At 40.9% G+C, this 25,226-nt stretch overlaps 1 protein-coding gene, 1 non-coding gene and 1 pseudogene across 3 annotated transcripts in view; 1 reads left to right on the forward strand and 2 right to left on the reverse strand.

The window, feature by feature from the left end:
* Positions 1-1,032: 1,032 nt before the first annotated feature.
* LOC138822369 (small nucleolar RNA SNORA40) lies at positions 1,033-1,157 on the reverse strand. The gene has a single exon (XR_011370409.1). It is a non-coding gene; the product is annotated as a small nucleolar RNA SNORA40 (small nucleolar RNA).
* A 655-nt stretch (positions 1,158-1,812) lies between these two features.
* On the reverse strand, positions 1,813-6,376 carry LOC138815554 (dynein light chain roadblock-type 1 pseudogene; annotated as a pseudogene).
* Positions 6,286-25,226, forward strand: part of Hsdl2 (hydroxysteroid dehydrogenase like 2) — a 50,504-nt gene continuing 31,563 nt past the window's right edge. For both annotated transcript variants that reach the window (XM_070011749.1, XM_070011759.1), the window contains exons 1-5: positions 6,286-6,391; positions 15,364-15,527; positions 17,822-17,920; positions 22,661-22,775; positions 24,271-24,374. In XM_070011749.1, the coding sequence (XP_069867850.1) occupies positions 6,375-6,391; positions 15,364-15,527; positions 17,822-17,920; positions 22,661-22,775; positions 24,271-24,374 (499 nt within the window). In that variant the 5' untranslated portion in view covers positions 6,286-6,374. The remainder of the gene's footprint in view (positions 6,392-15,363; positions 15,528-17,821; positions 17,921-22,660; positions 22,776-24,270; positions 24,375-25,226) is intronic.

Raw genomic sequence — 25,226 nt, forward strand, 5'->3', positions numbered from 1 at the left:
CACTTTTATCCCTTTCCATGGCTGAAAAACTGGAATGTTTCTCTTAGAATTTGAAACTTGAACACATACACATAAAGCCCCTATGATAGCACTCTAGAAGGAGGTTCCTGAAACGTCCCTAGTTCTCACTCATCTCTTAAGTTATATACGCTATTACAGAATTCTTTTGATAAGTTCCCTTCCAAACCACTTCTAGTTTGTTGTAAATTAGCTAGATTATGTTACACTATAGAACTATAATTTAAGGGAGGGAAATTGATATGGGAGAATGTGTTGTAGCAAGTCATCTTGCTACAACAAGCTTGTGTAGTCTCTCTCTCTGTGTCTCTGTCTGTCTCTGTCTACATCCTGTGAGATCTAAAGGGGATTGAATTCATGGCTATGAATGCTGGCCAAATACTAAACAGAACTCCCAGCCTTTAAAATTTTTTTGGGTTAGACACCAGTGGCTGACACCCTTAATCCTAGTTATTCAGGAGGCTGACCATCTAAGGGTCACAGTTTGAAGCCAATCTGAACAGCAGGAAAGTCCATGAGAATATCATCTCCAGTTAACCACCAGAAGGCCAGAAGTAGAGCTATGCCTCATGTGGTATAGCACTATCCTTGAAGGAAAAAGCTAAGGGATAGCACCCAGGTCTGAGTTCAAGCCCCAGCTCCATCACACACACACACACACACACACACACACACACACACACACACACACACACGCACACACGCACACACGCGCACACACACACGCACACACACACACACACACACACACACACAGAATAAATGTAATTTTGAACGAAGTTTTGGTAAATTTTCCAGGCTGACCTTGAAGTCAATATTTACAGCCTAGATAGGCCTCAAAACTTGCAATCCTGCTCCTCATCTCCCTGAGTAGCTACAATTACAACGTGTATTACCATGCTTGGTTGGATTAAAAAGTTATTATCTTTAATTTTACTTAGCTTTTACATCAGCTTTATTCTGAGAGCCAACTTGTATGAGTTAACAAGTCTTCATCATCACCATTGTAGGAATCATATGCCTTCTTACATGTATCAAAACCTCATACTCATCTATGAGTTCTAGGTTCAAAAGAGGATTTACTATTTGCACCTGTCTGTTAAGACTTTGTTACAAATTAAACAAAGACACACAGTGCTACATAATACTTTTTTTTTTGGCAGTACTAGGATCTGAACTCAGCCTCATGTTTGCTAGGCAGGTGATCTACCAACTGAGTTATACCCCCAACCCTAATATTTCTAATGGTGGAAAAATACATATAAAATTTGTGATCCTAACTTTTATTTTAGTTGTTGTTTGGTTTTTCTGGTGCTGTAGATTGAAGCTGGGCCTGATACATAGTACTCTTAACACTGAAGTTAATGTACAACCTGACTACTCCCATCTTTTTTTTTTTTTTTGTCATTAGGGAGTTTAAACTCAGGCTGTGCACTGCTAGGTGAAGTTAATGTACAACCTGACTACTCCCATCTTTTTTTTTTTTTTTGTCATTAGGGAGTTTAAACTCAGGCTGTGCACTGCTAGGTAGGTTTCTATTTGAGCAAAGCTGGCAGTCCTACTCTTGACCATTTTTATGTCTACAGTTCAGTAATTAAGTACATTAATGCTGTTATACAACTATAGAGCCCCACTCATCTTTAGAACTTTTTCATCTTCAAAACTGAAACTTTGTACCCATTAGACAAAAATCTTCATTTCGGTTCCCACTAATGCAAAAAGAAGGCAGCAGGAGATAACAGCCTATATAACTTGCAGGTGGCAGGACAAGCTGATAAACCGAAACCTACCAGACTATCAAATGGAGGCTAAGCTACAAAAGAATGAGGAAGTAAGGGAAATGACTGAGGACATGAGTCTTCTCTTGCTAGATGCAAGAACCAAAGACAAGTTTGCTACCTTAAATTTTTGGTTAACACGTTTGTTAAGTTGGCTGGGAACTAAGTGTACCTTTATCTCACTTGAATTTATAGGTAACACTTCTAACCCTAGGCAACCATTAACTTTCTACTTTCTCTTTGAATTTAACTATTTTCTGTGACACATATAACTAACATTATACATTACTTTCTCTTTGTGTTTGGCTTTTTAAGTTAATATAATGTGTTCCAAGATTCGTCAATCTGGTAGCATGGACCAGCATTTCCTTCCTGTTTAAGGATAAACAATATTTCATTGTATATACATATCACATTTAGTTCCCCCATTCATTCAAGGGACATTAATAACCTTGTGACAATTGCAAATAATGATGTTATGAATGAGTGTTCAAAAATCTCAATTTTTGATTTTTTTTTAAAGTGGCTTGGTTATTTTTAGTTAAAGAAAAACCACCTTTTCCAAGAGCAACAGTGAACTGAAGGTCAGAAGGAAGCTGGGTGTGGGCTCCTAAGCGGTAGCTCCAAAGCAAGGAAGGGAAGGAGGAGCCCTCCTGAGAACTCTGGGGTCACTGGAACGGGGAAGGGGAGAAGAATTCCTCCATCTGGTGAAGGTAGAGGGGAGCTGCCAGCCACACTTGGTCATTGAATTGGCTTATGAGGAATCTACAGTGATCTCTATTGTTTCACGAGGGATCTATGGTCATCTTTATGGGCTGGTCAGATGACATGATTGACATTATAATTCTTGGAGGGCATTAAATTAAGAAATGACATGGGGAGCCAAGAGTGGCTATTCTGTTGGATTCTGAATCACAATCAGGAAATAGTCCTTATCTGGTGCAACCATAATTTCATTTTTCTTGGAAAGAATTCGAAGGAAGGTCAGGTCATTTTGGGGATCAATTTTACGCACAGTGCTCAGAGCCTTCAAGATGAAGTTATGCATGAGGCTGGCGTACTGTGTAATGGTGGGACTGTCCATGGTTTCTTTGATAGGAATGCCTTCTGTATTCACCACGATGATGCCCTGCACTCCCTTCTGGCTCTGAAGTCGCTTCAGTGTCTCTTCCACCTCGGCCCTCTTGGACGGATGCTACACTGCTACGGAGCCAACACTAACTACTCAATCTTTGATTCTTTGGGATAGATGCCCAACAAGTAGATTTGCTGGATCATATGGTATTTGATTCTATTTAAAAAATTTTAGGGAACTACCATATTGTGTAAAATATATTTGCCAAACCCTCTGGGTAATTCTGATGAGTGATAAATTTGAGCTCCACTGTCCTGAGATTTTGTTTGTTTTGGTCTTCATTTGCATGAAGATGGAATGAGGTGTATATACATGGCCCAGCCTACAGGAGATAAAAAGGAAAGGAAATGGAAGCAAGCAATGCTCTTCCAAGTAATGTAGAACTCTGCTGACATTGCATCTACAGGCACTTAATCTCATGACTACATTTGTATGCAAAAGATGTATTATGGTGGCTGAAGGCATATTGGGGGCAATCATGTCACACATAGGATTCTTGCTCCTATGTCCTCCATCATGTTTGTGGCACCACCAGTATCCCAGGAATTTGCAACAAATATCTAGCATCTTCTCTTTTTTCCTCCATATCTAGTCATTTGTCAAATCTGCTAGGTTTAATCTCCTAAATATCTCTTCCCATTTTCATCGTTACTGATTTAGGGCAGGTAACTTCTGCTTTTCTTTCATATTATTATGAACTTTGGTGCTTCTATCTACTCCCAAGCTATTATTATTAATTAATTAATTAATTAATTTTTGGTGCCTATCCTGGGGCTTGAACTCTGGGTCTGGGTGCTGTCCCTCAGCTTTTTGCTCAAGGCTAGCACTCTACCACTCGAGCCACTTTTGGCTTTTTTTTCTATGTAGTTAATTTAAGAGTCTCATGGAGCCCAGGGCTGGTGGCTTATGCCTGTAATCCTAGCTACTTAGGAAGCTGGGTTCTGAGGATCCCAGTTTGAAGCTACCCCAGGTAAGCAAGACCCCTTTAAGCTCCATCACACACACACACACACACACACACACACACACACACACACACACACACACACACACACACACACACACACACACACACACACACACACACACACACACACACACACACACACACACCCATAGGCTTTACTGCTGAGGGTTGGCTTTGAAAGGTGATTTTCAGATCTCAGCCTTCTGAGTAGCTAGGATTACAGGCATGACCCACCAGTGCCTGGCTTTCCACTCTATTTTTTTACACAGCAACCAAAGTTTTCTTCTTGAGTGTTCTTTTTTTTTTGGACCAGTCATGGGGCCTGAACTCTGAGCCTGGGCTCTGTCCCTCAGCTCTTCAGCTCAAGGCTAGCGCTGTACTGCTTGAGCCACAGCACCACTTCTGGCTTTTTTCTTTTTGCTTATGTGGTACTGAGGAATTGAACCCAGGGCCTCATGCATGCAAGGCAAACGCTCTACCACTGAGCTACCTTCCCAGCCCTTCTTGAGTATTCTTAAAACAGATCTAGTTATGTTCATAAGTCTTCCCATTATCACCTCCTGTCACTTACAGTATTAAGACTAGCTTATCCAAGGTAAAGTTTAACACAAAGGTTATGGTCAACTGCAAATCACACTTTTAACATTAGTAAAAATATTGAATATCATAGGTTTAATCTAGATTCACTTAGCAAAACTACCTCTAACAACCTAGGAATAAATTTGCCTTCTACAAAAGCCACCCAAAATTATAAAAACAGTCTAAGTAGAGGTGTAGGGAGTCACTGTCAACTTGGCTAAGGTTTTCCTACTCTTCCAGAGATTTCTTTTTTCTTTCTTTCTTTCTTTCTTTCTTTCTTTCTTTCTTTCTTTCTTTCTTTCTTTCTTTCTTTCCTTCCTTTCTTCTTTCTTTCTTTCTTTCCTTCTTTCTTTCTTTTTCTCGGTTGTGGGGCTTGAACTCTGGGCCTAGGCGCTGTCCCTCAGCTCTTCTGCTCAAGGAGAGCGCTTACCGCTCGAGCCACAGCACCACTTCCGGTTTTCTAGTGGTTTATTGGAGATGAATGAGTCTCACGGACTTTCCTGTAACTGCTGGCTTTGAACCGAGATCATCAGATCTCAGCCTCCTGAGTAGCTAGGATTATAGGTGTGAGCCACCGGTGCCTGTCTTCAGAGATTTCTTTTCTGTAACAAATGGATGTAGAAGCAATCAATCAAGAAAGGGGAATCTAACAGATCAAGGATATAAGAGCTCTCAGAAAGGAGGGAATATTTTAGACACTATAGAGGTGTTAGTTTCCCCTTACCAGTTCACTGTATCTAACCAATATATACAACCCTCAGCAAAAGCTCCCAAGAGTGAGTGGAGAGTGAGATTTTTATCAACAGTCTCCATCAACACTTTTCCTACAAGACTTGGTTTTTCATAAATCTAAAAGACACTGGCTACTCATCACACATCACATATAGACAGAGATCGTGTCTTTGTCTCCTATTGTTATCAAATGACAGGTGCGCAGTAAGTGCTAATATGTGTGGAGTAAGTTCCTCTGGAGCGTCTAAGGACCTCATAAATTCAAATTACATAGATGGACAGGTGACATAGGAGAAAATAGAGCCAGAGAGACAATGAGACAATACATACCCATGGTCAGGCTAATTTCCCTCCCTAGGCTTTGGATAGCAACTTCTTGGCATCCTGTTTCAGCCCTACAACACAAAACCATTTCGTTTCAAACCTGCCACAATTCTTTAGTTCAGTTTTGTTCAGGGTACACGCTCAAGAGCAAAATCGAATTTTTTTCCCTTCTCCAAATTTGGCTTTTGTTACCAGGATTTACTATGAATTCTTGGGCACGACTTTCACAGAGAGATCTCTGTTCCAGAAGCAGGCCTCTCCCCACGGACGGGCGGGATCAGGCGGCAAAAAGTGCTGTTCAGCCCGTGTCAGGGAGGCTCCGGAGGCCCGCGGCGGGTCAGGAGCACACGCTCGGGGCGTACACCCCCAGATCCGTCCTCAGTGCTGCGAGCTCCCTGCGCCCTACTCAGGGCCACCCTTCAGGCCCAGAGCGGGCGCTGCTCCGAACCTCCGGCGCCAGGGGAAAAGGCGCACGTAGGGACTGACGCCCGCAATACACCACACGCCTGGGGGAGACCGATTGTCACCGTAGGACCCCCCCCTCCCCTCCCCCGCCGGGGCGGGGTGAGGGCTCTCCTAAAGCGCGTGCGCCAGAGAGCCAGTTTCCTGGATGTCGGTTGGGAGGGTAGAGTGTCACGCCCAGCGTCGGGAGCGGTCTGCGTGCGCAGGCGCACTCAGCAAACCCTGCTTTTTCGAGCCCCCATCCCCCCCCACCCCCCAGGCGGACCTCGGGGCGGGGCCTCGGGGCGGAGCCTGGGGCGGGGCTAAATGCGGCGGGGTGGTCTGCTTTTAGACTCTGTTCACTGCCGCGTCCCAGTCCAGTGCGGGGTCTGCAGGAGCCATGTTACCCAACACCGGGTAAGAGGATGGGGGCGCTGCGAGCGAGGCTGGGCTGAGGCGCGTGCGGGGCTCCGGGGCGCCGCAGCGGGTCGCCCGGCGGCCGGGCTCTGCAGAGGGAGGCTTAGTGAAGTTGCCGCCCGGCGCCCTGACGCCCCGGCGCGCGCACGGCGCGGTGCTCCCAGGGTCTGCGCTCGAGCTTGGAAACCATCCGAAGTTGTGTGTAGTACACCCGGGGGGAGAGGGGCGCGAAGGGAGCGGCAGAGTGAGACCCTCTTCCACCCGTGGAGCGTCGACTGTGAGTTTCTCCCTGCCCTCGGTGGTGGCCCCATCTTGGGTTCAGCAGGAGCTGCGTGACAACTAAGGGGCTTGCAAGTTCTAGGTGAAAGGTCACTGGGGCCGCTGGTGACCCTTTGGGTTTCCACTTACCCCGATCGCTTGGCAGTCGAATGATGAATAGTAGGATGGAGTTTTTAAAATTGCATCTTGACTTTGATTCTACTGTTTATTTAACAGTAAGAAATGTGTGTTTATGAAGTCAGAATTATCAGTCTGTTCTTTTAAATCTGTACTTTGATGAAAAGCCTATAAAGCCATGATAAATGCACGAATATGTTTAAATAAATGAAGACATGTATTTAGTATTTTTATGGTATTGCACTATTTATTTTGTGATACTAGAGACAGAACCCAGGGCTCCCTTCATACAGCTAGGCAAGAGTTCTTACAATGGAACTATACTTTGGTCCTTGCTTTTATGCTTTTTAATATTTTGTGTTTTGGAAACTATAAGTACATATGCTGAATTAAGGTTTTTCTCATCCACTTAGGAAGCCTGTTTCATTTCGGTCCAGTTGTTTATTTCAGCCACAATGACCTAGGGTTATTCTTTCCTTGCTGCTAGAAATTGCAGTTATCACTGTTATATGTTAAATTTATGTATGTACAGGGAACTAGAGATGGGCCCCAGGATCTGTTCATTCAAGATGAACACTTCAACATTGAGTTATATTCCCAGCCTTTAATTAGTGTGTGTGTGTGTGTGTGTGTGTGTGTGTGTGTGTGTGTGTGTGTGTGTGTGTGTGTGTGTGTGTGTGTGTGTGTGTGTGTGTGTGTGTGTGTGTGTGTGTGTGTGTGTGTGTACTGGGGCCTGAACTCAGGGGCCTGGGTGCTGTCCCATAGCTTTTTCACTCAAGGCTGGTGCTCTACCACTTGAGCCACTTCTGGCTTTTTACTAGTTATGAATGAATCTCACTGAGTTTTCTGCTCAGGCTGGCTTTGAACCACGAACTTCAGATCTCGGTCTTCTGCATAGCTAAGGTCTCTTATAGGCATATACCATCATCCTAGGCTTACTCTTGGTTTATAAAATATTTGAATATCTGGCAAAGTTAGATCCCACCACATTTAAATTATTTTTCAAATTCTTTCTGGTTATTCTTTTTTAATTTTTATTGTTATTATGGAGGTGATGTACAGAGGGGTTAGTTACATAAGTCAGGTAATGAGTACATTTCTTTTTGGACAGTGTCACCCCTTCCCTTGCTGTCTCCCCCAGTTATTGTCTCTTGTCACCACCCATAAGTTATATAGCAGTTCATTTTCAACATAGTATCTAGTGAGTATGGTATTTATTCTTGAGTATCTAGTGAGTATGGTATTTATTGCTAGTACTAGAGTTTGAGTACAGGGCCTCTTGCTGGGTTGGCTTTCCTATTTGGCTGACACTCTACCACTTGAGCCATACCTCCAGCTGTAAAATTTCTTAAATGTGCCAGAACAGGACTGATGATCAACTACTTTAGCCACGCCACCAATTCCAGCTTTTCTGCTGGTTAATTGAAAATAAGAGTCTCATGGAGGGCTGGGAAGGTGGCTCAGTAGTAGAGTGCTTGCCTCGCATGCTTGAGGCCCTGGGTTCAATTCCTCAGCACCACATGAACAGAAAAAGCTGGAAGTGGCGCTGTGGCTCAAGTGGTAGAGCACTCGCCTTGAGCTGAAGAGCTGAGGGAAAGCACCCAGGCCCAGAGTTCAACTCCTGACTGACTAAGGACAAAAAAAAAAAATCTCATGGATTTGTCTGGCTGGGCTGGCTTTGATCCCGTAATCCTCAGATTTCAGCCTCCTGAGTAACTAGGATTGCAGGCATGAGCCACTGACACCTAATTGGTATTTATTTTTTCAAGTGAACTTTAGATAGGTTATATAGGTTGTTTTGTCAAGTTATTCTCTCTCTCTCTTTTAAAACTTTTTGCCAGTCCTGGGGCTTGAACTTAAGGCCTGGATGGATACTGTCCCTGAACTTCTTTTACTCAAGGCTAGCACTCTACCACTAAGCCACATTCCCAGCCCTCAAGTTATTCTTTCAAAACATGGTTACAGATTTTATCCCACTTACTCTGATTTTGAGGTGCAAGAAAATTTTAGTAAGCTGAAGTTTGAATTTACATTGAGTTTGAGTTTACATTTTCAAATGTTAGCTATCAACTAGTGGCATTGAGAAATTTGGACTCTTTCTCTGAGTGCCCTTTCCACTGACATTGTAATTCTAACACTTTGATCTGGAGGACTTGACAGTACAGATCCACCTGGGTTTCCTTTGTCCTTGCTGCCAAGTCCCCAGACTGGCTGAAAGGGAATGCCCTTTGTCCTACTGGGATTCTGTCCCAGTAGGCAAGAGGTTCACAGGGAAAGGAGAGAGTCTTTAGCAACAATAATTGGGACATCTTTAGCTGAATACTTTATTTAAAATATCAGTAGGCCAATCTTAACTAATCAGAAGGCTCAGATTTGAGGATCACAGTTCAAAGCCAGCCCAGGCAGCAAAGTCCATGAACTTCTTATATCCAGTTGTAACCAACAAAAAGCCAGGTGTGGCTCAAGTGGTAGAGTACTACCTTTGAGCAAAAAACCTCAGGGACAGTGTCCAGGCCCTTAGTTCAAGCCCCAGCACTGGCACACGCGCGCGCATGCGCGCGCGCACACACACACACACACACACACACACACACAAATCACTTTAACATTTGATATATGCTGTCTTATATATAGAAAAGGGAAAGTTGTACACATCATATAACATATACATACATTTTATATAATGTTTGTATATTAAAAATACAGAAAAAGAATAGACGGGAAATTAATGAAGCTGGTTACCTACACAGACACTACACTTCTTTGAGCATATATTATTAGAAAGTTTTGCCTATCAAACTTATTTTTACAACATGCCTTACCAAAGATGAAACAGAAAAGTAAAATAGAATGCCAACGTAAAACATAAACTTAACTATATATTAAACTTAACACTTGTAATTTTTAACATATCATCTGTATGCCTTCAGAGGGATTCAACCTAAAGGCATAAAGAAAGGCAAAGAAATCTTGAATTCTGTGTAGTAGATGCATTTCTGGTAGTGGCATTTGAATTCTATACTGTAGGTTTATTATTAGTAGTGGTATTAATGTGGCAATTAAAAGATTAATGTGTCTTATATTACACATCTATCTTGTGTTGCTCTGACAGTTTAACAGAACAGATAAGACTTTACTGTTTCTTTAGACATGTATGAAAGATTCTGGAATATCTTTTAATATTCCTTAAGCTGGCCCTTAGGGCCTTTGTCTTTTGCCTTTATCTATATCGAATCTTTGTTACCAAAACTATCAAAATTTGCTATTTGTCTTATAAGCGTGTTTAATGGCCTGGTATGAGAGTGTATACCCTAATCCCACTTACTTGGTAGCTGATCTAGAGACTTGTCAGGCAAAAGATTAACGAAATTCCATCTCAATCAGTAAGGTTGGCCTAGTGGTATATGCCTGTAATCTTAGCTATGCTGGAGGCATAGGTAGGTTGGAAGACTGGAGTTTGAGGCCAGCTCTAGACAACAGTGTGAGACATAATCTGAAAAATGACTAAAGCAAAATGGTAGAGCTGATGTCTAATAAACTTGAGGCTCTGAGTTCAGAAATTCCAATATCAAAGAGGGGGGTGGGGAGGGGAGAGAAAGAATAGAAAAAAGGATGTTTAAACTAGATTTTGTGTGTGTGTGTGTGTGTGTTTGGGTAGTGCTAGGGCTCAATCCCAGTGCCTCATGCATACTAAAGATATATCCTACTACTATATCTCCAACCCCTTAATCTAGCATATGTATCTAATTTGCCAGTGACTAAGGTAAAATTTTACTATTGTTCCAAACAATTCAAGGCCCTACAAAAGTTACATTCTAATTACTCCATTTTAATGTAGGTTACTTGTAGCAATATATTTTATTTTATTTATTTATTTTTTGGGGTCTGGTCGTGGGGCCTGAACTCTGGGCCTGGGCGCTGTCCCTCAGCTCTTCAGCTCAAGGCTAGCGCTCTACCACTTGAGCCACAGTGCCACTTCTGGCTTTTTCCTTTTTGCTTATATGGTGCTGAGTAATCGAACCCAGGGCCTCATGCATGCAAGGCAAGCGCTCTACCACTGAGCTACCTTCCCAGCCTATATTTTATTTATTTATTTTTTTTTATGTTTTTTTTTTTTTGTCCGGTCGTGGAGCCTGAACTCTGGGCCTGGGCACTGTCCCTCAGCTCTTCAGCTCAAGGCTAGCGCTCTACCACTTGAGCCACAGCGCCACTTCCGGCTTTTTTCTTTTTGCTTATGTGGTGCTGAGGAATCGAACCCAGGGCCTCGAGCATGCAAGGCAAGCGCTCTACCACTGAGCCACCTTCCCAGCCTATATTTTATTTTTAAAAAGCCCCACAAGCCGGGCGCCTGTGGCTCACGCCTATAATCCTAGCTACTCAGGAGGCTGAGATCTGAGGATTGCGGTTCAAAGCCAGCCGGGGCAGGAAAGTTCGTGAGACTCTTATCTCCAATAAACCTCTAGAAAACCGGAAGTGGCGCTGTGGCTCAAGCGGTAGAGTGCTTGCCTTGAGCCAAAGAGCTCAGGGACAGCGCCCAGGCCCAGAGTTCAAGCCCCATGACCGACCAAAAAAAATAAAATAAAATAAAATAAAAAGCCCCACAAGCATTATTTTATTATGATCACACTCCTTTTTTTTTTTGGTCTCTATACTTACCTTATCTTTGGTTTTCTAATCTTTGGTTTTCTGATCTTGAATTTCAGATCTTCCATCTGGAAACACTATTTTCTTTTTCATTTTTGTTTTTGTTTTCCTCTCCTTTCCTCCCTCCCTTTCCCTTCTTCACCCCTCCCTTACACCCCCCCCCCCCCACACACACTTCTTTCTTCCAGTTCTGAGGTTGCTTGGTTGTTTGCTCTGCTGGTGTTCTACCACTGGAACCACACATTCGCACCTTCATTTTGGTGCTTAATTAGTGATAGAATCTCTTAGACTTTTTTGCCTAGGCTGGTTTAAAACCTTGGTCTTTCAGATCTCAGCTACCTGAGTAGGAAGATAGGATTACAGATATGACCCATTGGTGCCCAGAATGGAAACACTTTTCTTCTGACTGAAGTAGACATAAGCAAGAAAAGAAAAGTATATGGGTTAGAATAAAATCAACAGTATTGTCCTTATTTGTGGAAATCATTATTCCAGACAAAAGACCAAGATTGTGTTTGTTGGTTGAATTTCTAACATATGTTTGTCTTTTGTATTACAAACTACCTCCAAATTTGACAGAGAGATGGTAAAAGCTGCCAGCTATCATATGACAAGGAAATCCAAGCATGTCACTTCCATCCCATTGTTTTAGTCAACAAAAGCCATAAGGCTAACCCAGACTCCAGGGGAAAAGAAAATATGCTCCTCCTCTTGATGGGAAAAATGTTTAAAGAAATAGTGGTTATCTTTGAACTTGGGGTCTGGGTGCTGTCCCTCAGCTTTTTTTCTCAAGGCTAGCATTTTACTACTTGAGCCACCACTTCTGATTTTCTGGTGGTTAATTGGAGATAAGCACCTCATAGGCTTTCCTGCCCAGGCTGGCTTTGAACAATGATCCTCAGATCTCAGCCTCCTGAGTAGCTAGGATTGCAGGTGCCACCAGTGCTAGGCTTGTGGTTATCTTTGATTAACAGCTTGTAGTCATACAAACCAACATCTTTATTAGTATGTGTTCTAGAGAAATTCTTGTAGATGTGATTGGAAGATGAATACAACTGTATTTATAGCAGCATTGTCCATAATAGAAAACAATAGAAAACCCTGGTAACCACCCTGAAAATCCATAAATAGCATGAGTAAATAATTTATAGAAAGTTCATTTATAGAATCTCATGTATTGTTGGAAAGAAAATAAATATATTGATTTAAATCAATGTAGACAAATCTCCAATATTATTAGGAAGCAATATGATAGAATAATATGTACTGTATGAAGCTATTACATAAATTTAAATACTGTACTGTTTAGACCGTGTTTAGCAGGTATTTTGCTTTTTTTTTTTTTTTTTTTATATAAAACCCTGGATAGTAGATACTTGGCTTTGGGAGGTAAAAGACAACATTAGAGACAGATATATAACAAGAGAGGAAAACAGTTTCTATATTATTTTTTATTGTTGATATTCAAAAAAATTGGGTACATTTTTTTTGTAGTACAAGATCCAATGGGAAGAGTGGAACTTAATTTGAGGAGTGAAGGGTAGTATAATAGTTTCATCAAGTTATAACAATGTATCACAAAGTGGTAGCTTAAAACAAATTTATTAACTGGACACTGGTGGCTCAAACCTGTAACCCTCCTGTAGCTTCAGGAGGCTGAGATATGAGTATTGTGCCAGCCAGGGCAGAAAAATCTGTGAGACACTTGTATCTCCAATGAAGCACTAAAAAAAGCCATAAGTGGAGCTGTGGCTCAGGTGGTAGAGCACTAGCCTTGAGCAAAAAAGCTCAAGGACTAAAACCCCGAGTTCAAATCCCAGGACTGGCACAAAAACAAAACAAAAAAATAAAATAAAATAAAATAAAACTAAATTAAACTAAATGTATTCTCTCATGGGTCTGGGAGCTAGAAATTATGATGTCAGCAGGACTCTGCTTCTTTTAAAAATCCTGGGTCCTAAACTGGGCGCCGTTGGCTCACACCTATAATTCTAGCTACTCAGGAGGCTGAGATCTGAGGACTTCAGTTCAAAGCCAGCCTGGGCAGAAGAGTCCAGTGAGACTCTTAGTTCCAATTAACCAGTAGAAAACCAGAAGTGGCGCTATGGCTCAGGTGGTAGAGTGTTCCCCTTGAGCTGAAGAGCTCAGGGACAGTGCCCAGGCCCAAACTTCAAGCCCCATGACTCGGGAAAAAAAAAAAAATCCTGGGTTCTGTCTTCTTCCTAGTTTCTGGCTGTTAACAATCATTGGTATTCTTTGGCTAGGATCTGCATCACATGGTGTTGATGACATGAAAGCTATGGCTGTTCTTACACTTCTTGTAAGGACACTAGTAATATGGCTTTAAAGGCCTACTCTTCTCCAATGCTAGTTTTATCTGCAGCAACTGTTTCCAAATAAGGTCATATTCTAAGGTACTGAAGTTTTGAACTTCATCTTTTTTTGGTGGTGGTAGGGAGATACATTCTAGTAATAGCAGGAAGATGATATTTCACTTAATTGAGGTTCAGTATTTGTGTTTTGTATCATCGAATTGATCACAGTGTTCATCATTCCCCAAAGAAACTCCTCACTCCTCAGCTGTGAATCCCCAATCCCTTCCACTCCCAATTATAGGCAGCCACTGATGGGATGACTCTATAGATTGGCCTCTCCTGTGTATGTTATAAATGGAAGCCTGTTTTATGTGATGCTTTGTGCTGCTTTCTGTCACTTTGCAATATGTGTTTGATTCATCCATAGTATAGCATGGATCAGTAGTTGTTTCTTTTTTTTTTTTTTTTTTTTTTTTTGTGGGCCGTGGGGCTTGAACTCTGGGCCTGGGCACTGTCTCTCAGCTCTTCAGCTCAAGGCGAGCGCTCTACCACTTGAGCTACAGCGCCACTTCCGGTTTTCTGGTGGTTTATTGGAGATAGGAGTCTCACGGTCTCTCCTGCCCGGGCTGGCTTTGAACCGCAATCCTCAGATCTCAGCCTCCTGAGTAGCTAGGATTACAGGCGTGAGCCACCAGCGCCCGGCACAGTAGTTGTTTCTTTTTAACAGTATTAATGAACAGTATTGCACATTGTGTTTAACTATTCATTAGTTAGTAGATACTTGGGGTTTTTTTTCCACTCTCACTGCTATACCCATCCATTGAACAATTATTTGCTGTTAGATAATTTCTTTAATTGTTAAGTATTCATTGTTGAAAATTTGGAAAGTATAAAAGAATGCCATAAAATTTATGCCTAATTCTACCATTCAAAAATAAGGAGCTGGGTGTGGTGGTTCACATCTGTAATCTTAGCACTTGGGAAGCTGAAGCAGGAGGATCATGAGTTTGAAGACAGCCTGGGTTATATGGCAAAACCTTGTCTCCAAGAGGAAAAAAAGACAACCTTCCCCAAATTGGTTAATCCCTATTACATCCCGCCCCACCATTATCCCCAACCCTGCTGGGGTCTGAACCCAAGAATCACACATGTGAGGGAAGCACTTTACCACTTAAACTATATGCCTAAGTCCTATTTTTATTTTGTTTTTGAGATAATGTCTCACTAACTTCCCAAGCTGGCCTCAAACTTCTGATCTTCCTACCTCTATCTCTATAGAGTAGTTAGGATTATAGACACATTAATACTTCAACTGAAAAGAAAACTTGTTTACTTATTGTATTTAAGATTTATTTTTTTTTCATTTGAGCAGGTTTTGTTTGCCAGATCTCAGCAGACTGGCTAATTGGAATTGTCATAAATACTTTCTAAGTCTGTAGGTGGTAGTATAGTAGACTTATCAGTTGTCACACAGGCAGGGGAAAGGGTTTAGAAAAAAAAAAAAAAACTCACAGAGCAGGAAACATGTCTATTATGAAATGCACATGAGCTTTGGATATGCTGGCCAATAAATAAAACATTGACATTTCTAATAAGGTCATATTTGTTCTGTTGCAGGAAGCTAGCAGGATGTACAGTTTTTATCACGGGTGCCAGCCGTGGCATTGGCAAAGCTATTGCATTGAAAGCAGCAAAGGATGGCGCAAATATTGTTATTGCTGCAAAGACCACCCAGTCCCACCCCAAACTCCCAGGCACAATCTATACTGCTGCTGAAGAAAGTAAGTATGACAGGTACCATTTCATGAGATGCTGTCACACAGAGATAATCTGCTAGAGAGTTGAGTTTATGCTATTTGAAAGCTACCTTAAAAATAATTATATCTATTTCCAGAAGTATTTATCTTGTCACCCAAGAGCAGTGGTTTTGACCATTTTTCTCTTTTTAAAGCCATTTTAAAGCCATATGAGAGAGTCTAGTTCAAAATCGTGCCTCTGGCCTGGGGGTATAACTTAACCTTGTTCAAGCCTTGAGTTCCATCCTTAGCTCTGCAAAAATCAAAACAACATTCATCACCACCACAACAGCAGCAAAAAACTATGTCTCAGGAGAGATGGAGTGGAATTGGAGAGAAACAGTTTGAAGGAGGAATGCTATGAACATTTCACAAAAGCTCTTTGTGTTATTCTCAGCACTTTGCAAGTCGTTTTCAGTTTTTGGTTGACTAATCTTTATCCTGAACTATGTTCAACTCATTGTGTCCAGTGCAGTGCCAAGAGGAAAGGCTTCAAAATTCAACTTCTGTTGATATTACTAGATGTGTGTGTGTGTGTGTGTGTGTGTGTGTGTGTGTGTGTGTGTGTGTGTGTGTGTGTAAAGACCTTGTGTATATGAAACTAGGTTTGAAATGGCCTTAGACTTGTGATCTCTCTATCTCAGCCACCTAATTTCTGGGCTTGGCTTCCAGGTATGCACCACCATGCCTAGTGATATTGCTAGTTTTGTTAGTCACATAAATTGCACACACTGTAGTGATGGCTGAGGATTGTACATGAACAGCTTATGAGTGGAATGATATTGGGGGTACTTTGTATTATTTTGTGTTGGTAGTAGTCCTTAAACTCACAGCCTTGTACTCTTGCTTGACTTTCTTGGGTAAGACAAGCACTCTACCACTTAAGCTACTGCTGTATTTCTGACTCTTTGCTGGTTAATTGGAAATAAGTCTCAGATTTGTCTGCCCAGGCTGGCTTCAAATCTCAATCCTCAGATCTCATCCTCCTGAGTAGCTAGGACTATAGGCGGGAGCTACCACCAGATGCTGGGGATTATTATTATTATTTATTTATTTATTTTTTGCTGGTCTTGGGCCTGAACTCTGGGCCTGGGCACCTGTGCCTCAGCTCTTCAGCTCAAGGCTAGCACTCTACCACTTGAGCCACAGCGCCACTTCTGGCTTTTTCTGCTTATGTGGTGCTGAGGTATCGAACCCAGGGCCTCATGCATGCGAGGCAAGCACTCTACCACTGAGCCACCTTCCCAGCCCAGGGGGGATTATTTTAAAGTACAAACAAAAACTAAACAAGGGAGTGGGGGGAGAGGGAAGATGGGAAGGGATGGGAAGGGGAAACAAAGAAGGAGGCAACAATGCTTGATAAGAAATGTATTCATTATCTTGCCCATGTAATTGTAACCCCTCTGTATGGTATTTTCACAATTAAAAAAAAATATATATAAAAAGAATGAAATGAAAAAAAAAAACAAAAAAAACTAAACAACTAGAAGGTAAACTGGCAAAAGATGATGGAGTAATAACAGAGCTTTAAGCTATTCTTTGTATTTTTGGCAAGTGTAATTTTAGTTTTTTTGTCAGTGGTGGGGCTTGAACTCTGGGTCTGGGTGCTATCCCTGAGCTCTTCAGCTCAAGGCCAGTGCTCTACCAAATGAGCCACAGTGCTACTTCCGGTTTTATGGTTTTCATGGCCTTTCCTGTCTGGGTTGGCTTTGAATGGCGATCCTCAGATCTCAGCCTCCTGAGTAGCTAAGATTATAGGCGTGAGCCACCAGTGCCCTGCAGTGTTTGTAATTTTTTTTTTTTTTTTGGTTGGTTGTGGAGCTTGAACTCTGGGCCTGAGCACTGTCCCTCAGCTCTTCAGCTCAAGACTAACACTCTACCACTTGAACCACAGTGCCATGTCCAGCTTTTTCTGTTTATGTGGTGCTGAGGAATAGAACCCACAGCCTCATGCATAATAGGCAAGCACTCTACCACTGAGCCACCTTCCCAGCCCCGAGTGTAATACTTTGTAATAGAAAGTTTAAAATTTTTCTTTCTCTCTTTGTTTCTTAATAGATTTTTAAAAATTCTTTGTCTTTTTCATTTTTTTAGTAGAGTTGATCTAGCTGGCTAGAAGCTAGATATGGTTAGTCTGTGGACTATGAGATGGAGTTGTTATGAGATTTATTTATTGGTCCTGGTTTTCTGAAAATAAGACACATTTTGATTGCTGAATCAGAATGGAAGGTGCAATAATTCAATGCATCAATGCCTATTTGTTTGTTTCCCCTTTGTAGTCGAAGCAGTTGGAGGAAAGGCCTTGCCTTGTGTTGTTGATGTGAGGGATGAGCAACAAATCAACAATGCGGTGGAAAAAGCAGTCGAGAAATTTGGAGGTAGGATCATGATTCTGCAATAATTACTGAATATTGATAAAAAATAATAGTGATGACAAACCTAATAGGTGTCTGAAAGTGGATAGCACTGAACTCTAGATAAGCTGATTTTTCCTATAAAGTTTAGTTTATAAATCAGATATGAGATTAGCAATAACTAGTAATAAAACAGCAATAATAATTTACTGTACTACTAAGTTATGTAACAGTAGTCTCTTCCTGAAGTGTGAGGTATATGATTTATCCAAGCACACTAGCACAAAAAGCTTGGATTTCCTTTTTCTTCCTCAGATTGTCAATTACAGAAGATTTGTTCTTACTATAGGTCTTAGCAACTTCAGATAACTACAGTTTTCTTTCTTTATGTTGAGAATTTTCATCTTTTCCCTTAGAGTACCATAGTGATTGTCCATGCCATCTCTAAAATGCTGGTATTACTACTGTAGTACTTCAGGGCCATTATTAAATAAAATAATGTGATAACAGTGACAGTTGATGTGATTGATAATCAAGACCATTTCTAACTGATGAATGGGTGGGTAGGTGTAGAGCATGGATACACTACACAAAGGGATGGTTCAGGTCCTATGTGGGATGGAGTAGGATGGCAAGATTCCATCACATCACTTAGAATGATGTGTGTAATTTTTTTTTTGTCAGTCATGGAGCCTGAACTCTGTGCGTGGGTGCTGTCCCTGAGCTCTTCAGCTCAAGGTTAGCGCTCTACCACATGAGCCACAGTGCCACTTCCAGCATTTTCTGCTTATGAGGTGCTGAGGAATCGAACCCAAGGCCTCATGCATGCAAGGCAAGCACTTTGCCACTGACCCACCTTCCCAGCCCCTGATATGTGTAATTTTTTTTTTTTTTTGGATCCAGTCGTGGGGCCTGAACTCTGGGCCTGGGCGCTGTCCCTCAGCTCTTCAGCTCAAGGCTAGTACTCTACTACTTGAGCCACAGCACCACTTCCGGCTTTTTGCTTATGTGGTGCTGAGGAATCAAACCCAGGGCCTCATGCATGCAAGGCAAGCACTCTACCACTGAGCCACCTTCCCAGTCCTGATATGTGTAATTTTAAGTTAAGGAATTATTTAATTCTGTAATTTTCCATTTAGTTATTTCAAACTGGTACTAGCTATAAATAACTGAAACAGTGGAAAATGAAATTCTGGATATAGAGACACCACTGAATAATTATAGATTTGTTTTGATTTTTTGGATTTTCTCTGAGTCCTGGGAGTATAACCAGAAGCAAGTAATTTACTAATCTGATGACTTTTTTTGTGTAGATAATATGACAAATCTACCACCCAAAATAAAGTTAGGACCTAATAGAAATCTCATATACTTGCCTCTCACTGATTAATGTAAACATTATTTGGTGACTTTTTATATTTCTGGGATAAAATGTAGGTATCTTATTGGTATTCACAGTATTATATAATCTGGTATCAACAGATTTTTATTCTTTTGGTTCCATCTTTTAAAAAAAAAAATCTCTACATAACTGCCTTATTCTAAACAATAATTTACTTCTGTTTTCTTACTCTAAGGATTTCTCTTTTCTCTTCCCCATCTTGAGCCATATGCAGTAGAGGAGTGCTCCCTCCTCTACCTTTGATCTTTGCAGAATTCTCCCTTCTCTGTCTTTCAAATCCTCCCCGATATGCTTATATCTTATCTCCTTCACAGAGCTTGTTCCTCACCATGCAAAGTAATAGAGCCATATTTTCTTTCTTCTATATTCTTTTATTGTGAAAATACTGTAGAGGGGTTACAATTACATGGGCAAGATAATGAGTACATTTCCTATCAAGCATTGTATCCTCCTCCTTTGTTTCCCCTTCCTATCCCTTCCCATCTTCCCCCCCCCCCCCGCCCTCTTTCTTCTATATTCTTAAGCATTCCTTTGATCCTTTCCTTGTACTACTTTAGATTTCAGCATTTCTTTATTTCTCCCCCAATTAGTTCATGAACTCTTAGGGGAGGAGTGTCAAGAGTGAGCTAAAGCTATATAAAGTATTATATAAAAGTATAGCAGGGCACCTGTGCCTTTCCAGACTTGCCCAGACCATTTCTACTGTCCCCCATCATGTTCCAGAGGATTGTGTGTATATATGAGAGACATGGCCAATGGAAAACATCATGCTTTATTGTTAGGGGATCTGGTGTAGTGGACTGAAACACAGACATTTGACCCAAGTAGGGCCACTGCCTTTAAATCTAAAATATTACCTCTAGCTGGCAGTCTTTCCCAAAGTAAAATGAGAAGAGGAGAGACTTTGCAAAATTGTCTTTTCTTATTGCTAGAGCCGTACATATGATAGAAAGGAGAGGAGGACATACAATGCAGAATCTTTTTACCTAAAATGGCTTCATGGAGTAAAAGTAGGCAATAGGATTGGATCTGGCAGGAGCAGGTGGAGGGAGGATGGTCTCATTCTCCTGTATTCACAGGTCCTTTTTCACCCATTCTGTCTACTGACTAGGTATGAGTTTAACACCACTGGGTAGTGAGAGCACCTCATCCAACCTTGTTCATTCAAGTTACACATTATATACTACATGATGAAACAGCCTATATATGAATTTTAAAATGTGAAATGCCTCCAATTTCAATATTGGGCAACAAAGAAAGTAAAGAATCAACAAATTTCTTCTTTTGTTGCCACAGAAAACTGAAAGACCTAAATTAAAATTTCTCCTTTCTTAGAAAAATTAGAGCCCAGAAATCTCTCCCATTTAATTTTCTAATTCTGCTTAACCAGGCAGTTTTAATTCAAATGTGATCTGGGTTTTCTTTTTTAAATTTTTAGCCTACTGTAGCTTAGCTCATCTTCCCAACTTGATATCATTCCTTCAGCATCTTCAACTTTACTGTCATGTGATCTGTTTTCCAAGTAATGGGTAGAAGGCACCAAAAGGAAATTTGGTTCTGTGGTTCTCAAATACATGTCCATGTAATTGATTTGGCATTTATAACCATTGTAGAATCAAATGGGAAATATAACTCAGTGATAGAGCACTTGCCTATCACATGGAAGGCCCTGGGTTCTATCCTCAGTACTACAAGAAAACAAAAAACCAAGGAGGATATGCTTTTGGGACTGCAAGAATATCTCAATGGTAAAGCACCTGTCCAGCATGGATGATGCCCCAATTTTGATCCTAAACTCTTAAAAAACGAAGTGGATGTAACTCACTATGTAATCCAAACTGGCCTCCAGCTTGTGTTTGTCCTGCCTCAGCCTCCTAGATGCTGGAATTACAGTGCATCCCATCATACCTGGCTTCTATATTTTTGACAGAAAAAACTTTATACTTTGCTCTGTTATTGAAAAAGGGCACCCCAAACCCTCCTGTCTTTTTGCAAAATTTGCACATTGGCAGTGGAGTTACTTCTGCTCTAGTCTTTTCTAAGGTTTTCTTTTCTTCCCTTAATATCCATTTGATGTATTTAAAACTCTGTGTTTCATTTTACTATTTTCAAGTGAAGAAGATGTGTTATGCAGCTCAGTCTTTGCTCTCTTATATGTGAGGTGGCTGTCACTTTCATAAGTGTTCTTTCTTTCTTTTATTTCATTTTCTTTCTTTTATGTTGGTGTTTGTGGGGCTTGAACTCAGGGCCTGAGCACTGTCCCTGAGCTCTTTTGCTCAAAGCCACTTTGAGTTTTCTCTGGTGGTTAATTGAAGATAAGAGTCTCACAGACTTTCCTGCCTGGGCAGACTTTGAACTGTTCCTCAGATCTCAGCCTCCTGAGTAGCTAGAATTATAGGGGTGAGCCACCATCACCAGCTCATAAATGATATTTTTTCGTCTGTTCTTTTTTCCCCCAGAGATCCAAGTCTTTATTTAATCTTTTTGTTTATTTGCTTTTAGTTCTACACTGTGGTTGCCAGTTTACAGTCTAATAATTGGGAAGTCTATAGTCTTTGAATTTTGCCTTTTAGAGATGGCATTACCTTTGTCTTGGTCATGCCTCTCCTGGACAGTTGTACTTCACAGTTAATATTGTCTCAAATTGAAACTCAAGAGCTTTCTCTTTTCTCAGTTCCCAAGACCATAATGAGCCCTTCCCTTTAAGAAAGGGGAATGAGTAGGGAGAGACTAGTATATTTGGAAGGGACACAAACCCTAGAGACGGGGCTGGGAAGGTGGCTCAGTGGTAGAGTGCTTGCCTTGCATGCATGAGGCCCTGGGTTCGATTCCTCAATACCACATAAACAAAAAGAAAAAAGCCGGAAGTGGCACTGTGGCTCAAGTGGTAGAGCACTAGCCTTGAGCTGAAGAGCCTGAGGGACAGCGCCCAGGCCCAGAGTTCAGGCCCCATGACCAGACCCAAAAACAAAAAACAAAAACAAAAACAAAAACCCTAGAGACATGCTAGAGAAGAATTTGACTTAAGGTTTATAGAGATAGAGAGAGGAGACCAGCAGGTAAGAGAAGAGCTTCATCTCTCTAGGATCTTAAGTTTCCTGCAGTTTCCCAAGGAGCTCTGAGCATTGGCTACATTCATTGTGCTAGTGAAAATCATGTGGGTGCTATTTTGAACTCCAAACTAATATATATTCATTGATTAATATATTAATCAGTCATTGTCTAAAAGAAGTATTTTTGACTCATCAGAGGGTTCCATGTTATGGAATAAATGCAGTGCGTGTGTGTGTGTGTGTGTGTGTGTGTGTGTGATAAAGTCTCACTTGTATTAAAATGAAATGAATTGATTGCTTTGGGAACAGGAATTGACATTTTGGTGAACAATGCCAGTGCTATTAGCTTGACCAACACGTTGGAAACACCTACAAAGAGAGTGGACTTGATGATGAGCGTAAACACCAGAGGCACCTACCTCACGTGAGTCATAAGCAAGTGCTAGGAGAGAACATCACAGTGTTTTCTCAAGGAATTCACCTGGTCCTAGACAGATGTGAACCAGATTAGCAGTATAGTTCAAACTCTAATCAATAAATTTTAATGATCTTATTAAGTTAACTGTGGCTGAGAGTTTTCAGTACAATATGCAAGATAGAGCTTGTTGCCATGAAACCTGTACTTGACTGGGGATGAGTAATGTGGAAGGCAAGGAGGCCTGCAGAGTACAGGTAGAAAGGTTCTGTCTAATAAATCAAATGAATGCTCCTGTTTACAGTGATAAATGAAATGAGCTCTTTGCTTTGGCTGTAAAATATGATCTTACTGTCTGCCATAAATTCAAGTTTGTTTCCCATTTATCTTCCTGTTTATTGACTTTTTTTTGAGACACAGTTTCACTGTTTTAATGAAAAATCAGCTATGATATTGTGTGTTTCTTCTCACTGCATCCCCATAAAAGTGAAATACCTCTGGAAATGCAAAGCAATATGTACAAAAGCCCTGTTTGTTGTATTTGGTGCTAAGGTTGAAAACATGTTGGACTTGGTAACAAGAGTGTTAGACATTTGAAAATAAAACAACTGACTTAAAAGTGTAGTGGACTAGTTCAAGGTCCTTGATGTTCTTGAATATGAAATGAGATATAAAGTAATGACATATTGTTTAAGATATTATAAATTAATACTTAAAATTTACAAATATTGGACATGAATTATTCTTTTATAAAGTGAATTATGTATTTTTGAGAAGTTTTCAAAAATAAAATTATATAATGCTCATAGAGGCAGACTGTGTTTTGTATTTGTATAAATGGAATTTGGGAATGTACTGGGAGTTACATTACTGAATCACAGTGCTAATGTAAGTACTATGTCTACTAATAATATGTGATATTGATGATATTGATGATATAGCACTTAACTTTGTGTTTAGTATTTGTATTGTCAGCATATTGTCAGTCTTATATTATCTCATTTTAGTCCTTTGGTCAATTCTAAATGATAGTAGGTGTTAATTACCCACATTTAGAGAGGAAAAAACAGAGCTAGAATGCTGTACAGTTTGCTTAAGATCATACATAAAGGGAAAGAATCAGAATTTGAACCTATGGATGTCAAATGTAATTTCAAAAAGTGGACTGTCAGGTACTGGTGGCTCACATCTGTAATCCTAGCTACTAGGAAAGCTGAAATCTGAGACTTGCAGTTCAAAGCTAGTCTGAGCAGAAAAGTGTGAGAGTCCATTTCCCATGGTCCAGCAAAAAAGGTGGACTGGAGGTACAATTTCAGGGGTAGAGCCCCAACCTATGATTGTGCTAAAGCACAAGATTCTGAGCTCAAGCCCCAGTACTGTCATACACATAATACACACACACACACACACACACACACACACACACACACACACACACACACACACAAAGTGAAGCAATCATTAGATAGCTATTAACATGATTTGTGTTTTCTTTCCCTTTCAGATCTAAAGCATGTATTCCTTTTTTAAAAAAGAGTAAAATTGCTCATATCCTCAATCTCAGCCCACCCCTGAACTTAAATCCAGTTTGGTTCAAACAGCACTGTGGTAAGTGGTAGGGTGAGGGGATGGTTTGTCTGGTTGTTTTGAATAAAATCAGTGTATTTATTATGTAATCACAATCTGGACATAGTATTTTAATTGAGTTTTCTTTTTTGGGGGGTCCAGTCATGGGGCCTGAACTCTGGGCCTGGGCACTGTCCCTCAGCTCTTCAGCTCAAGGCTAGTGCTTTACCACTTGAGCCACAGCGCCACTCCCGGCTTTTTTCTTTTTGCTTATGTGGTGCTGAGGAATCGAACCCAGGGCCTCATGCATGCAAGGCAAGTGCTCTACCACTGAGCCACCTTCCCAGCCCTTAATTGAGTTTTCTATACCAAATAAGTAAGTAGCATTTTGGAAAATAGATATTTTTTTTTTCCAGTACAAAGGATTGAATCCATGGCCTTGAGCTTTCCAGGCAAATGCTCTTCCATTTCAGTTATAACCCAGCCCTTTGGTTTTATATTTTATTTATTTTTAAACTTATTATCTTTAAGTAGTTGTACAAAGGATTTGTCATTTTAACAAAGCAGTTTGTGCATATATTATATCTTGATCAATGTCACCTTTTTTTTTTTTGGTTGGTCATGGAGCTTGAACTCTGGGCCTGGGCGCTGTCCCTCAGCAATTCAGCTCAAGGCTAGCGCTACCACTTGAGCCATAGCAACACTTCCGGCTTTTTTCTTTTTGCTTATGTGGTGCTGAGGAATCGAACCCAGGACCTCATGCATGCAAGGCAAGCGCTTTAACCACTGAGCCACCTTCCCAGTCCCTACATTGGATCTTGTATGCATTTTCCCCCCTCTTCTCCTCTTCATTCCTTTGTCTGCTCCTTTCGAGTATTGCTTCCTGGAGTTTTA

The sequence above is a fragment of the Dipodomys merriami genome, unplaced genomic scaffold, assembly GCF_024711535.1.
Source record: "Dipodomys merriami isolate MVZ:Mamm:240054 unplaced genomic scaffold, mDipMer1.0.p SCAF_11, whole genome shotgun sequence".
In the NCBI taxonomy this organism is placed as follows: Eukaryota; Metazoa; Chordata; class Mammalia; order Rodentia; family Heteromyidae; genus Dipodomys; species Dipodomys merriami.